Here is a 13,194-nt window from a genome sequence, read left to right as displayed (position 1 = left end):
AGCTACCCAAAATTAAAAAAAAAAAAAACAAAACCCTATATTCCTTGTCAGTACATTGATACATGTTCAAATGTTCACTTTTGTACCTGTATGCAGATTTTATTTTATAAGAATAATGTCCCTGGGCACTGTTATCTTACTCTGAGGTTTAGATATTGTCCAAGTACAAAAGCTCAGCGCCAGTGGACATACCTCTTCTAAATTGTAGTAAAACCCTGAAGATGCCCAACTGTCAGGATGTAAAAAAAAATAAGACCCATTATTTTTCATGGTCTGGTTTCCATCAAATCCTGCACTCTGATCAGCTGGTGAGTGGGTCGGTATCCTATGGTACGGACCCCAGTTACGGACCTCTGGCAACTCGCTTGTTCACAACAGTGAACATGGTAGCAATTGTCAACATTTATTTTCGCATTTCTCAGGAGAATAGCATTAATTTTACATCATGAACACCAATGACCGTCCTCACAGCGAAAGTGAGTTTAAACTACCCTGAGGAAGAATAAAACCTGTAATTTGCTAACACCGAGCAAAAACATAGCTGAATCCTGAATAACTCCTATTTGTACAAGTAGGGGACTACATAGGTGGCAAAATGTAGGTCCCCCCCCCCGCCATGGAAGTGCACTTGTATACTGAGAAGAAAGCCATCTGCATTACAGCCATGAATGAGGATTCAGAAGGGCAGCACAGCTCAGCTTTCCCTTTCGGGTGCTCGTTTTCTGTTAGAATTTGGTAAAGGGAAAAAAAAAAAAAAAATAGCTTAGGGTCAGTTCATATCATGAAACACCATGGCCTTGGTCAGTACTTTCAAGACCTCAGTCACAGTATTTCACAATACGGACCTCCCAGCTGGTAAATAACATTTATAAAAGCAGTACACCCCCTGGGATTTTTCTTAGAATTAGAAGCCTTTGATGACTCTGTGTTAAGGTAAGTGACAGTGATCAAGTTTTGATGTAATGCAAATGTCGGTCCAGCCAAGCCCCCCTTATTTTTAAGGGGAAAAAAAAAAAAAGTGTTTTTATTTGAACTTGCAAGAGGGGGGCACTTGCTGTGATCAACAAGCTAAGTTAAGGTTTTATTTGACTTCAAGTGAATCAAGACCATCCTGATAGACCAGCAGTTAGGCAGACTGATCACCCCTCCAGAACTTAGGCCAAGTTTACATTAGACCGTATCTGTCTCGTTTTCTTCGCGGATGCACTGTCCGTTTACATTAAAACGCCTGGAAACGGGAATCCGCCAGGGTCCACGTATTCAATCCAGATCGTGTCTGGTCCGGTGCTGTGTAAACATTGAGAATACGCGGATACGCTGTGCTGAGCTCTAGCTGGCGTCATCATTGGACAACGTCACTGACATCCACCTTCCTGATTCGCTGGCGTTGGTCATGTGACGCGACTGCTGAAAAATGGCGCGGACTTCCGCCTTGTATCACCTTTCATTAAAGAGTATAAAAGTACAAAAATACTGCAAATACTGATGCAAATACTGCCCATTGTGTAGTTATGATGGTCTTTAGGCTTGCCATCCTTCCACTTGCAAGTGGTAAGTGATCTGCGCTGGGATCACACACACAGCGGCTCAGTCCTGAATCACTGCTCGTGCACTTCACTCGCGCGCTCTGTGAGCTGCGCAGGGCCGGAGTGCGCACCCTCCAGAGGGCACTCGCTGTTCAGGGCGGAGTGATTTGGAGCGCAGGATGCCTGTGGAGCCGAGCGTATCCGTGTATTGGTGTTGCTGTGTGCACACTAATCGTTTTAAAAACGTTAATCTGATGATCCGCTGATACGGTCTAATGTAAACCCCACCTTAGTTCAGGGGCCAATTCCTTACTTTTTACTGCAAAATACAGATTCTAAAACCAACCAAGTTTGGAAATAAACTCCAAGTCCACACAGCTGCATCTCTGCTACACCCCAAAAATAAATAAAAGCACACCCCACCCCTCAACTAAAAAGTGACAGACTAGACACAGGATGCTCCCTTTTTGGAAACATTTAATGGTTCACGACAGGAATTCAGCACTCCATAAACCGGGTCAGTTAAATATTAACAAATTTACAGTCATGAGGAATGTAAAAAAAAAAAAAAAAAAGAAATTCAAACAAACAAAGAGCAGCTCCTACAAAAAACACCCAACCTGAACCCCAGTCCCACTTCCATAAACCTCTACCTGACAGATGGAGAAGGCAGCCACTTGAGATCAAGCCTCCGCCCTGTCTGCCATCAACCCCCTCCCCCCACAATTTGCCTCCTCTTACAGCTCCACCTTCTTTGTGATTTCCTGAAACACAGACCAGTTGACAAATAACTACCTGAAGTTACACAAAGCACATCTCTGACTGGAAGACAATTTATAAAACAAAAACTCACCACATCATCTGCGTCATCTGCTGGCACCTCGTCCTCATCTTCAGCCTCCTCTTCCTCTGCTGGTTCCTCAGGCTCCTCTTCTGGCTCCTCTTCAACCTAAGCACACAAACATGAAATATTAAAAAGGTCATCAAACTCCAGGTGTTTAGTGTACTAGTGTGATGCGCTGGCTAATACATGTTGTACTCACCTGTTCATCTAGGTCAACATTCATGCTAAGCTTGAGCATGCGCTCTATCCTGTCTCCGTAGGCCTTGGTGTCAGCCAGCTGGTAGCCTGAGCGCAGGGTGGCCGTCTCGAACAACACCACTGCCAGATCAGAGGCTGTCTGATCATCTTCATTAGCCTGTAAATAACGTTAAATCAGAACTGAAATGCACAACATTTCACAAGTACAATGAATTTATGCTGCATTTGGATGTCCTATGGATTGTTCAGTTGAAAAACTGAACCAAGTTTGTGTAACTGATCAGCCTGATCCATTTTTATATCATTATAATGCTTATCAAAAGATTTATCTAAGGCAAACACTTAAAGCTGCAAGTCTGTGACTAAGGCCCAACTGTGGCAGTTTACAAAAGGGAGAGAAAAAAAAAAAAAAAAAAACCCCACCATTTACTACCAAGTCAAATAAATGAAACTTTTCTAAACAGCTTTAGAGTAGCTTGTCTATTAAAGGAGAACTCAAGTCATCAAGCTTGCTTTATTTCCGAATTGTGTTATTCAGTTACGTTTTCAGTTTTAGTAACCATGACTCATATCGCAACTAGTAATACTTATCGCCCTATTCAGTTTAGCCATTCATTTGGTCCATGACAGGCATCACTTGTCCAAACGATCTTAACAAGACTTCAAAAACAATCAGCACTGCCATTTTGAAAACTTTTCTAAATGAAATATTGCACAAAAACGAGTTTAAATGATTAGTACCTACTTTTTTTTTTTTTCAAACTTTCCTTATTGCTATCAAACAAAACTTCCGGCTTGATTACATCAGCATTTGAAAGAGGGTGCACGCATCTTTTGACAACGGTCACTTTGATTTCTGCTGTACGTTTTACTTCCGTCCTACGATGTCTCAATGAACCTTGTTTATGGCCATTGCTTTGACATATGGACTGACTTAAATCCTTGACCGACCACCGAGCCTCATTAGCCGGTTAAAGTCGGTTAACCTATGAGTTTAAACAGGGATGCAAACAGTGCGCCTTTTAGCGGATGCCGCCTCTTTCACGGCTGAATCGTGCAAAGATCCGATTTTTTTTTTAGGGGGGGCGTTGGGGTGTCTGAATAGAGTAAGTTCTGTATGCTCAAAGGAAAGCAATCGGATCTGCACAATTCAGCTGTGAAAAAGTCGGCATCTGCACCTTTAGTTTGTGTGGAGAGATATGATCTGCAGTAACATGCATTGTTGGCCACAGACCAAAACATACTTTCAGAATGCACTGGCCAAGGCAGGACTAAACTCAAATGTGCTTTCTAATAATTTAAAAAAAAAAAAAAGCTAAAGCCTGTGTCTACACTTTCTTTCGCCAAGTGGCAGCTGTGTTCAGCTGGGGCGGGACATGACTGAATGGGTGTTTCTGATTCGTCAGCCGTCATCCTTACACCGCATGGCACACCCCAAGCGTTTACAACACAGAATTCCAAGTCCTCCACTCCAAAATCGGCAGCTTCAAAACGATTGATTTTTTTTTTTTTAAACCGACAACCAAAAAAAAATTAACCGGTTGATGTTGATTCAGTCAACCACCGGTCATCGGTTAACATCCCTATAGGGCTGTGCGATGTTATACTCATCCGAGGCTTTGGCACGTAAAGGAAAAAAAAAAGCGCTAGGTGATGTGGAATATTTGGCCTTGATAACGGATATGTGGTCCAGCTGCAACATGATGCCCTATATGTCGGCTACCGTACATTATGTGGACCGAGAGTGGGCAATGCAGTCCAAATGCCTGCAGACAAGTTTCATGCCAGAGACACATTCAGCGGACAATTTATAAGACGCATTGCGCGAGACACTTGCCGAATGGAAAATAGAGGAGAAAAAGATCGCCTGCAACAACAGGGCGAATATTGTCACAGCCATCAGGCAATTGAAATGGCCGTGGTTAAGTTGTTTTGGGCACAATTTGAACCTGGCCATAACCAACTCGCTTGCGCAACAGAGGGCCGGTACAGACCGAGCGTTTGGAGTTTGTCGAGCAGTCAACACTGCGTTTGCGCACAGCTGGCTTCGGAGAAATGAGCTGCGCAAAGCGCAGGTGGAAATGAACCTCCCCGAGCACTCACTGATCACGGCAAGATATTAATCTGCTCTAACAATGAAAGACTAGTATTCAAACTATGAGAAGAAACTACACTTAAGCTATTACTCATTGTTTATTTACACCATATCAATTGAAGATGCGTTTCGGCCTTTAGTGCGCACTTGAACGCGCTAATTTTTCCAATTTATTAGTGTTTGAATTATTGCGCCAGCTTTTAAAATCATGATTTAATATTGTTTTTTTAAAATGTCTTTACATTTATCAGAATCACCTTCATTCTTCCATTTGGTTTGACATTATGGCTTAGAGTGGACCATTTTGAGTCTGAAAGTGGGCCTATTTACCAGATTAAAGTTATTTGACTTCTGCTGAAGTCTGCACTTCACTGCCGTTTGATAAGGTGCAATATTTCCCGACTGTTAATAGTGGCTATTTGTTTGAACATGACAAATTTTACATTAAAAGTATAGTGTAGGCTAAAAAATGAAGTCGAAATTTATTATTAGTAGCATACTGTATTTGTGTAACCACATTATGTTCACTAGCACGTCCCTGCACCATAGCCTACGTGAACAAGCGGTAATAGGATATTACCTTATAATGATTTATATAATTATGTATTTATATATGTTATATAATATATTTATATATTAAACAAAACTAACTAACTAAACTAACAAAAAAACTAACTTTTTAGGTTAAATAGGCCCAGATGATACCGTATATGCATGTTTATGACAGGAGGGGGCGTGGTATCACGATGGTGGCTCTCCATCGTGATGGATGACCACCATCGTCGATGGACGATGGCATCGTCTATCGGCACAGCCCTACATCCCTACATATTTCAAACACTCAACTTGCTATAGCAGTGACAAAATAGTGATCAAAAATGCATTAATATCAGAATAAAATGAGAAATAGAATTGATATAAATTTGCCTTCAATTCTCCTTTAAATTCATGTACACCAAAGGTAGTGCCAGACGTACTTACAGTGACCCTCTTGAGCATCTCTTTGATGAGGGGGTGTTTGGGGTTGATTTCTAAAGTTTTCTTCTGACTTGCATAATAGCTGAAATTAAGAAAACCAAAGCCATTGATCAATTATGCAAGTTAAAAAGTCACAGGTGCATTTATCTGTATCTTCCAATTTAAGTTGAACTGGCAATCAATGAGGAACTAAAAGAGTTCTTCTTACTACCCAGAAACCAAAGATTTTCCAATAACTTGTCCTGAAATGTTTCCTCTTATAGCACCACAATTTGCCATGCAGCCAACACCAGAGCTGCTGCCAGATCTGACCAATCAGAATTGAGAATGCTATTGAAAATAAAAGCCACTCCATACACCTACTTTGTGGAAATGTCTTTTCCTGTTTGATAAGCCTGAGCCTTCATGATCCTCTCCATGTTTCCAGACCAACCATACTGACTGGCCACCAGAGCACAAGGAGAACTGGTCAGTCTCTGGGACAACACAGCTTTCTCAATCTGCAGGAGGATCAAGTTTGATTAAATTACAAATACGGACTAGCATCTTACGCCTAAAATTCCTGCCTTCATACAAAACAAAACAAACCACTAATCCAAATTCTTACGAATAGTTGTTCTGTTTAAAAGAAACAAATCTGACATGCTCAAGGACAGTACCTTATCTTTCAGGGCTTTGTCCTTCATCCATGTGGTGAGTGGTTCATACTCCTTCTCCAGGGCTTCTCTCTTCTCCTTAGCCTTATCGCTCTCGTCAAATTTGACTCCTTCCTTAGCCACGTTCTGGAATCGCTTGCCATCAAACTCTGGCAGTGCCTGGATGCAGTACTCATCCACCGGCTCGGTCAGGTAGACGACCTCGTATCCCTTCTTCAGCAGCTTCTCAACAAAAGGAGAGGACTCCGCCTAGAATGGAACGCAACTTACTGATGGGCACCTAGTAATCACTTTTGTTGGTCTAAACTGACATGGGCATCATTTCTGCAGCTGACTACCTTAGACACCAAACTTGTTTGACCAAGTAGAACCATCTGCGCGCTTACCTCTTTCCTGCTGGTTCCTGCCATAAAGTAGATCTTGTCTTGCTTTTCCTTCATCCTCTCGACATATTGCTCCAGACTAGCGAGCCCTGATTCGCTGTGGGAGGTCTGGAAGCGCAGCAGCTTAGCCAGCCTGGTTCTGTTTGAGTGGTCCTCAATCACACCCAGTTTGATGTTGGTACCAAACTCCTTCCAGAACTTGTCGTTGTAATGCTCCTCAGCAATTTTCTTGATCATGTCCAAGGTCTTGCGGACCAGCTTTTTGCGGATGACCTGAAAGGAAGAACACTTCCATTTGAGCAAGAGCTGACAGGCATTTACTTATTTAGCATTAGCGCAACAATGCCATTTCCTACCTAGTACAACCCTACTTTGATATTCAGAAAGCGTTAAAACACTTATTTTTGAACATCTTGTCCAAGTGTCCTGATCCCTAGGAAGTTTAAAAGGAAGTTTTTGTAAAAAGGAGCACGTGTGACTAAACAGCCTCCGAACCACTGCATGTGACAGTGGGTAGTCCAACCAACCTGCAATATTGATAACATTGGTCATACCGCTACATTTAAAACTCATTAAATCTTTCAACTAGCAGTTCGCACCATTTTTTTTCCCCCTTCCCTTGCCCCGACATGTAACCTGATTAGCTGGAAGATTAAAGGCATGTCATGCAATGCTTTTTAAAAAAAAAAAAAAAAAAAAAAAGCCACTGTCCACAGAACATCCAATACATTAAGAGTTAAATACAAAAGGCCTGAGCTTCCATTTGCCCAAGTAGTAAGGAAATGCAAACTCACCTTCAACAGCTTGTGCTGTTGCAGAGTCTCTCTGGAGACATTTAGAGGAAGATCATCAGAATCCACCTGAGAGGACAGAGCAGAGATTAAAACTTGGTGTAAACAGCTTATAAAAAATAAATTACTACAAGGCTAGATTCCAGCACTCACCACACCCTTGATAAAGTTCAGATATTTGGGCATCATATCATGGAAGTCATCGGTGATGAAGACCCTGCGTACAAAGAGCTGTAAAGGAAGAAAGGTTCAGATTGGTGAGAGGAGGTGCAAAAGATCTTGCTTTTAAAATCTTCCCCAATATTGCACATTAATATTCTGTTCTTAATCATGTTACCTTGATAAAGTCATTCTTCTTGGAGCCATACTCATCGAAAAGACCTCTGGGGGCTGCTGCAGGGACGAACAGGATGGACTTGAAGGTAACCTCTCCCTCAGCTGTGAAGTGGATGTGACTCATGGGCTCGTCAGTGTCCTGTGGGAGGAGATGGATTTAAAGTGAGATGCCACAACACACTTTAAAAATAAACAAAACTTGTCTTTATTCAAAACAGGGAGACTCACCCGTGAGAAGGTCTTGTAGAAAGCCTTGTACTCATCCTCCTCTACCTCCTTTGCAGGCCTCTGCCAGATGGGCTTGATGTCATTCATCAGCTCCCAGTCCCACACAGTCTTCTCCACCTAAGCAAAAAGATTTAGCAGGTGAACAAGACTTAACCACATTTGGGTTGCTAGCAACTTGGCAACACAGCCACCCCTCTTATTAAAAAATAAATAAAAAATAAAAACCCCACACCTTTTTGGTCTTGGGCTTGTCTTTATCCTCCTCCTCTTCCTCCACTTCAGCCTCATCAGCAGCCTCCTTCTCTGCCTCCTTCTCAGCTTCCTCCTCTTCAATTGGTTCTTCTACTGTTTCAGTCTGAAGACAAAAGCCACCATGAGCACACACAAAAAAATGAGACTTGTATGCACACATTTGGTTTGTAGATGGAGATGTCTGACCTTGCTGCTCCACACATAGATGGGGAAGTTGATGAACTGGGAGTATTTCCTCACAAGGTTCTTGATCGTCTCCAGCTCAAGATAGTCCGAGGCTTCTTCCTTCATGACCAGGCTAATAGAAAAGCACAAGAACAGTGTTACTCAAGTGACTGTCATAGCAATGCATTTAATTTGCCTTCAATTTGTATAGTGCTTTTACCAAGACACTGTGCCAGTTTTACAAAAAAAAAAAAAAATAAGGAAAAACTCAATTATGAGGAAGAAACCCGGAATTAAAACAGAACCCTTGCTCTTCTTGACACTATAGCGAGATTATAAAATTCATACTCTCCCAGAATTATACTACAAAGCCAAACTGGACCAAGAAGGATGTTCAGTATGAACATGGTGACCAAGAAGTCTGGGATGAGCACAAGAACAGCTTAATGATTACAGCAGGCCACATCTTAACATTACTTACGTGATGGTGGTTCCTCTGCCCAGAGTGTTGCCTCGTGGGTCCTCAATAACTGAAAACTCATTTGAGTCAGACTCCCAGATGTGCTGGGTGTCATTGTTGTGCTTGGATGTGACTATGACCTTGTCAGCCACCAGGAAGGCAGAGTAGAAGCCAACTCCGAACTGGCCAATCAGCTCAGAGGTAGACTGGCCTTCTGACTGCATCTCAGTCATCTTGTTCAGGAACTCACTGGTGCCCGACTTGGCGATGGTACCCAGGTTCCTCACAAGTTCCTCTTTGGTCATACCAATGCCAGTGTCCGTAATGTGAAGCATGTTCTTCTCTTTGTCTGACTGGAAAAGGAATTTGGGGGTCATTTTCTTACCATGTCAGTAATACAGACATCGTGCTTCATATCTGTCCACTGTAAAATGATTCTCTTACTATCTGTTCACTTATCAGACGTTGCCTAATCTACTCGACTAAATTTGGATCGCTTTGCTATGCAAAATACCACGTACAATTCTCAGGTTTCAGTACTGAAAGCCCTACAACAGAAATTAACAAAACGCACCTTAATTTTAACAGTCAGTTCTTCATTCCCGGCAAGTGCATCTTCATTGGTGAGGGACAACAGCCGGATCTTATCCAGGGCATCAGAAGCATTGGAGATCAGCTCCCTCAAGAAGATCTTTGGGAAAAAGATTAAAAACACAGGGGGGAAAAAGTTAAGCTAACTTTCATGCAAATAAGCACTGAAGAGATATTTCATGCATCTTTGCCTCACCTCTTTGTTCTTATACAAAGAGTTGATGATCAATTTCATCATTCTGTTCACTTCTGCCTGGAAGGCAAACTTTTCTGATTTCTCCCGAAGTTCTTTAATCTGTGCTGCATTTAGTCCATCGAGCTGAATGGCTTCTTCCTCCCTGGTGAAAAACACATGAAGCAAAGATCTCATCTCATTATCTCTAGCCGCTTTATCCTGTTCTACAGGGTCGCAGGCAAGCTGGAGCCTATTCCAGCTGACGACGGGCGAAAGGCGGGGTACCACCCTGGACAAGTCGCCAGGTCATCACAGGGCTGACACAGACACCCATTCACACTCACATTCACACCTACGGTCAATTTAAGGCCAATTTATGCTGACAACCCAGTCCTCGCAGCCCCCCACCTTCGCAGATGCTCTGCACGCACCTCCCAAAAATTGTGACCACCGCAGAAGCCTCGCAGACAAGAGGGCTCTGATTGGTCCACTCTACATCCGCTTCCCTACTTTCCCGGTTTGGTTTGTTTTCACGACCGCCATTTTTAAAGACACGAGCGAAGATGGAGCAGCACGAAGAGCGGTTGATTGAGGACGTACGTACATCTATACGACTCCAGTTCTAGTCATTATAAGTAACCGGAGAATAAACACTCCACTAACCACACCCACCAACTACTCCTAGCGATTTCGCGACTTCGCGCCCCCTTGCGTTGTGGCGGTGAATAACATCACGCACGCCTATTACTCCCCGCTCAACGATAAATTACAACTGTCTGCAAAAAGCTATCTGCGAAAGCCTTGTCGCAAGAGCATGCAGAGGCCCTTAGAGTCACCAGTTAACCTAACCTGCATGTCTTTGGACTGTGGGGGAAACCCACGCGGACACGGGGAGAACATGCAAACTCCACACAGAAAGGCCCTCGCCGGCCACGGGGCTCGAACCCGGACCTTCTTGCTGTGAGGCGACAGCGCTAACCACTACACCACCGTGCCACCCATGAAGCAAAGATGAACTTCAAATTCCAAGACATCTCATTAGGATGATCCTGAACAGAAAGCCCACACTGAAGTAGCCTTGTTGAAAAATATAGTCTTACTATAAAGGAATTAGGACACCAACCTCTGAACAACTTCATCATCTGTCCTGGATCCATCTCTGCTCTTGCCCAAGTCCTCTTCAACCGTACCATCAACATCAATTTCATCTTCTGCCTTAACAGACGCTGTAAGAAAAACAAAAACAAAAAAACCATGAGCACAGGAAGTGACTGAAGGCTAAAGGCAAGGAGCAGAAAATGATCTCAATGGATCAGTCATCATGGATGCAATGGAACACAACTGATCTTTCTTCATTTACATGAACCATTAATGAAATCCAAACAAATTAAAAAAAAAAAGTTAAGATATAGATTCCCTTAATAAGAGTCTGAGTTAATGTTAGCTAGCATTACTTCACATCTGAGCATTCTCCAGAAAAAAAAAGTGTTAGCTAGCTAGCTAGCTAAACTAGCCTAGCAAAGAAGGCTCTCAGCAGGCTAACAAAGCAGCTCTGGAGTGTTAGTGTTCCACAACCTTCGAAAAAAAGATAAAAATTAAGAAATTTATTAAAAAAAAAGAAAAAAAGACAAAATAAATGTATGAAGAACCCTGTCAGCTTCCTGACTAGCATTTCTGAGGAAACTTCTAGAAGCACATGCAAATGGAGCCATTCTGCAGCTTCCTCAAGAAGCACCAAACATTAAATTTAATGTTTTTTTTAAATGTATGAAAAACTAGCAATAAATCTTGTTATACCATACTTATATTCTTCATTACATTACTAGCTGAACTACACGCCTGAATTCATCTCCATTCATGCGCCTGTTAATCTTGGTCAAGTTCAAAGCTACATACAATGCTAACAGAAATAAAACCACAGTACTTACTGAACACAAAAAGTGCACAGAGAAGCCCTAAGATCCATAACCGCTTCATTTTGGAAGCAGGACCGTGTTAAAGCACACTAACGGAAAGCCTGAAGGTGTAACCGCGAACACACGCTGCGATCAAATCCCAAACTGCAGCTGCAAAAAAGAGAGAAGTCGGTTTTATGATATTCTGGATTTAGAGGCGATACGCGAGCGAAACTGACCAATCAGAGCTCCCCACGCACAATACTGCACCAATCACAGAGCGAGCTGCAGACACGCTCGACCAATCGCAGCTTTACATGTTCGATTTCACGTGGTCAAATCGTGGCCACTCCGGATTGGCTCGGCTGGGTGTCTAACACACTGGTTTGAGAGTCTGTGCTGTGGGCTGCTGTTTTCGCCGCTGATCTGGAAGCGGTTGAGTTTCTGATAGGGCGTTAAATTAAGAAAACCCATCTCAAGTGAGTGCTGGGTGGATTGATTCTTGAAAAATCCGCCATTTCTGGATTACATATGTGATCCAACTAGGTGTTTCCTGGAGTTTATTGGATCAGGATCAGTGACTAAACTGTGATTTAGAAAATGGGAGAGCCAATAATGTGGGAACATCTATCTATCCATCCATCCATTATCATCTTATTTTGGCTGCTCCCAATTAGGGGTCGCCACTAGCCTGGGCCCGCCCATCCTAAGCGTGACGCAACACGAGGGCCTGTTGCGAGCTTAAGGCCTCTGCATGCTCTTGCGACAAGGCTTTCGCAGATGGCTTTTCGCAGACAGTTGTAATTTATCGTTGAGCGGGGAGTATAGGCGTGCGCAATGTTATTCACCGGCACAACGCAAGGGGGCGCGAAGTCGCTAGGAGTAGTTGGTGGGTGTGGTTAGTGGAGTGTTTATCCTCCGGTTACTTATAATGACTAGAACTTTTTTTTTTTTTATATTGACTAGAACTGGAGTCGTATAGATGTACGTACTTCCTCAATCAACCGCTCTTCATGCTGCTCCATCTGCGCTCGTGTTTTTAAAAATGCCAGTCGTGAAAACAAAACAAACCGGGAAAGTAGGGAAGCGGAAGCGCGTGTACAGCGGATGTAGAGTGGACCAATCAGAGCCCTCTTGTCTGCGACGCTGTCTGCGAGGCTTCTGCGGTGGTCACAATTTTTGGGAGGTGCGCACAGAGCGTCTGCGAAGGTGGGGGGGCTACGCAGACACTGTCTGCGACGCTATCTGCGTGGACTGGGTTGTCAGCATAAATTGGCCTTTAGTCTGGCAAGGCAAGCTATCTACAGCTCTTCCAAGCTCCCGAAAAATCGGGAGCCAATCAACTTTGAGCATCTCCAACGGCCCTGGGTAGAGGCGTGTTCAAGGCACTGACGTAGTAGAACTGCGACCGGAAGCCATATGCCGCTTTTCCACTACCAACGCGGCTGAGTTGGGCTGAGCCGTGCCGTGCTGAGTTGGGCTGAGTCGAGCTGAGTGGGGCTGTTGGAGTTGCATTTCGACTACAACCGCGCTGAACCGTGCTGGCTGGAAGTGGGTGGAGTTAGCGAAAGTGGGTGGACGTCACGTGATGTCGTTAGGCGGCGCAAACAGTGACATCAGT

General features: G+C 43.4%; 1 protein-coding gene across 1 annotated transcript; it reads right to left on the bottom strand.

Moving 5' to 3' along the window:
• Positions 1-1,986: 1,986 nt before the first annotated feature.
• On the bottom strand, positions 1,987-11,789 carry hsp90b1 (heat shock protein 90, beta (grp94), member 1). Its single transcript, XM_060903340.1, has 18 exons — positions 11,607-11,789; positions 10,802-10,904; positions 9,700-9,841; positions 9,487-9,603; positions 8,934-9,265; positions 8,474-8,585; positions 8,268-8,390; positions 8,036-8,152; positions 7,809-7,946; positions 7,625-7,702; positions 7,475-7,540; positions 6,684-6,953; positions 6,301-6,546; positions 6,005-6,141; positions 5,645-5,723; positions 2,570-2,725; positions 2,380-2,475; positions 1,987-2,290 (listed from the first exon to the last, which is right to left on the bottom strand). Exons 1-18 carry the CDS (start codon positions 11,653-11,655, stop codon positions 2,264-2,266), a joined length of 2,388 nt encoding a protein of 795 aa, XP_060759323.1. The 5' UTR covers positions 11,656-11,789; the 3' UTR covers positions 1,987-2,263.
• Between the last annotated feature and the right edge of the window lie 1,405 nt (positions 11,790-13,194).

The sequence above is a fragment of the Neoarius graeffei genome, chromosome 21 (genome assembly GCF_027579695.1).
Source record: "Neoarius graeffei isolate fNeoGra1 chromosome 21, fNeoGra1.pri, whole genome shotgun sequence".
Taxonomy (NCBI): Eukaryota; Metazoa; Chordata; class Actinopteri; order Siluriformes; family Ariidae; genus Neoarius; species Neoarius graeffei.
Note: the sequence above shows the minus strand (reverse complement) of the source record. Positions and strands in the feature narration are given on the sequence as shown.

Bases quoted from the DNA above. Each gene is read 5' to 3' on its own strand.
- hsp90b1 (XM_060903340.1), bottom strand. From the start codon at position 11,655: ATGAAGCGGTTATGGATCTTAGGGCTTCTCTGTGCACTTTTTGTGTTC. The intron at 2,476-2,569 runs GTGAGTACAACA...TTGTGTGCTTAG, and splicing joins ATGTTGACCTAGATGAACAG to GTTGAAGAGGAGCCAGAAGA. The intron at 2,291-2,379 runs GTGAGTTTTTGT...TCTGTGTTTCAG, and splicing joins CAGATGACGCAGATGATGTG to GAAATCACAAAGAAGGTGGA.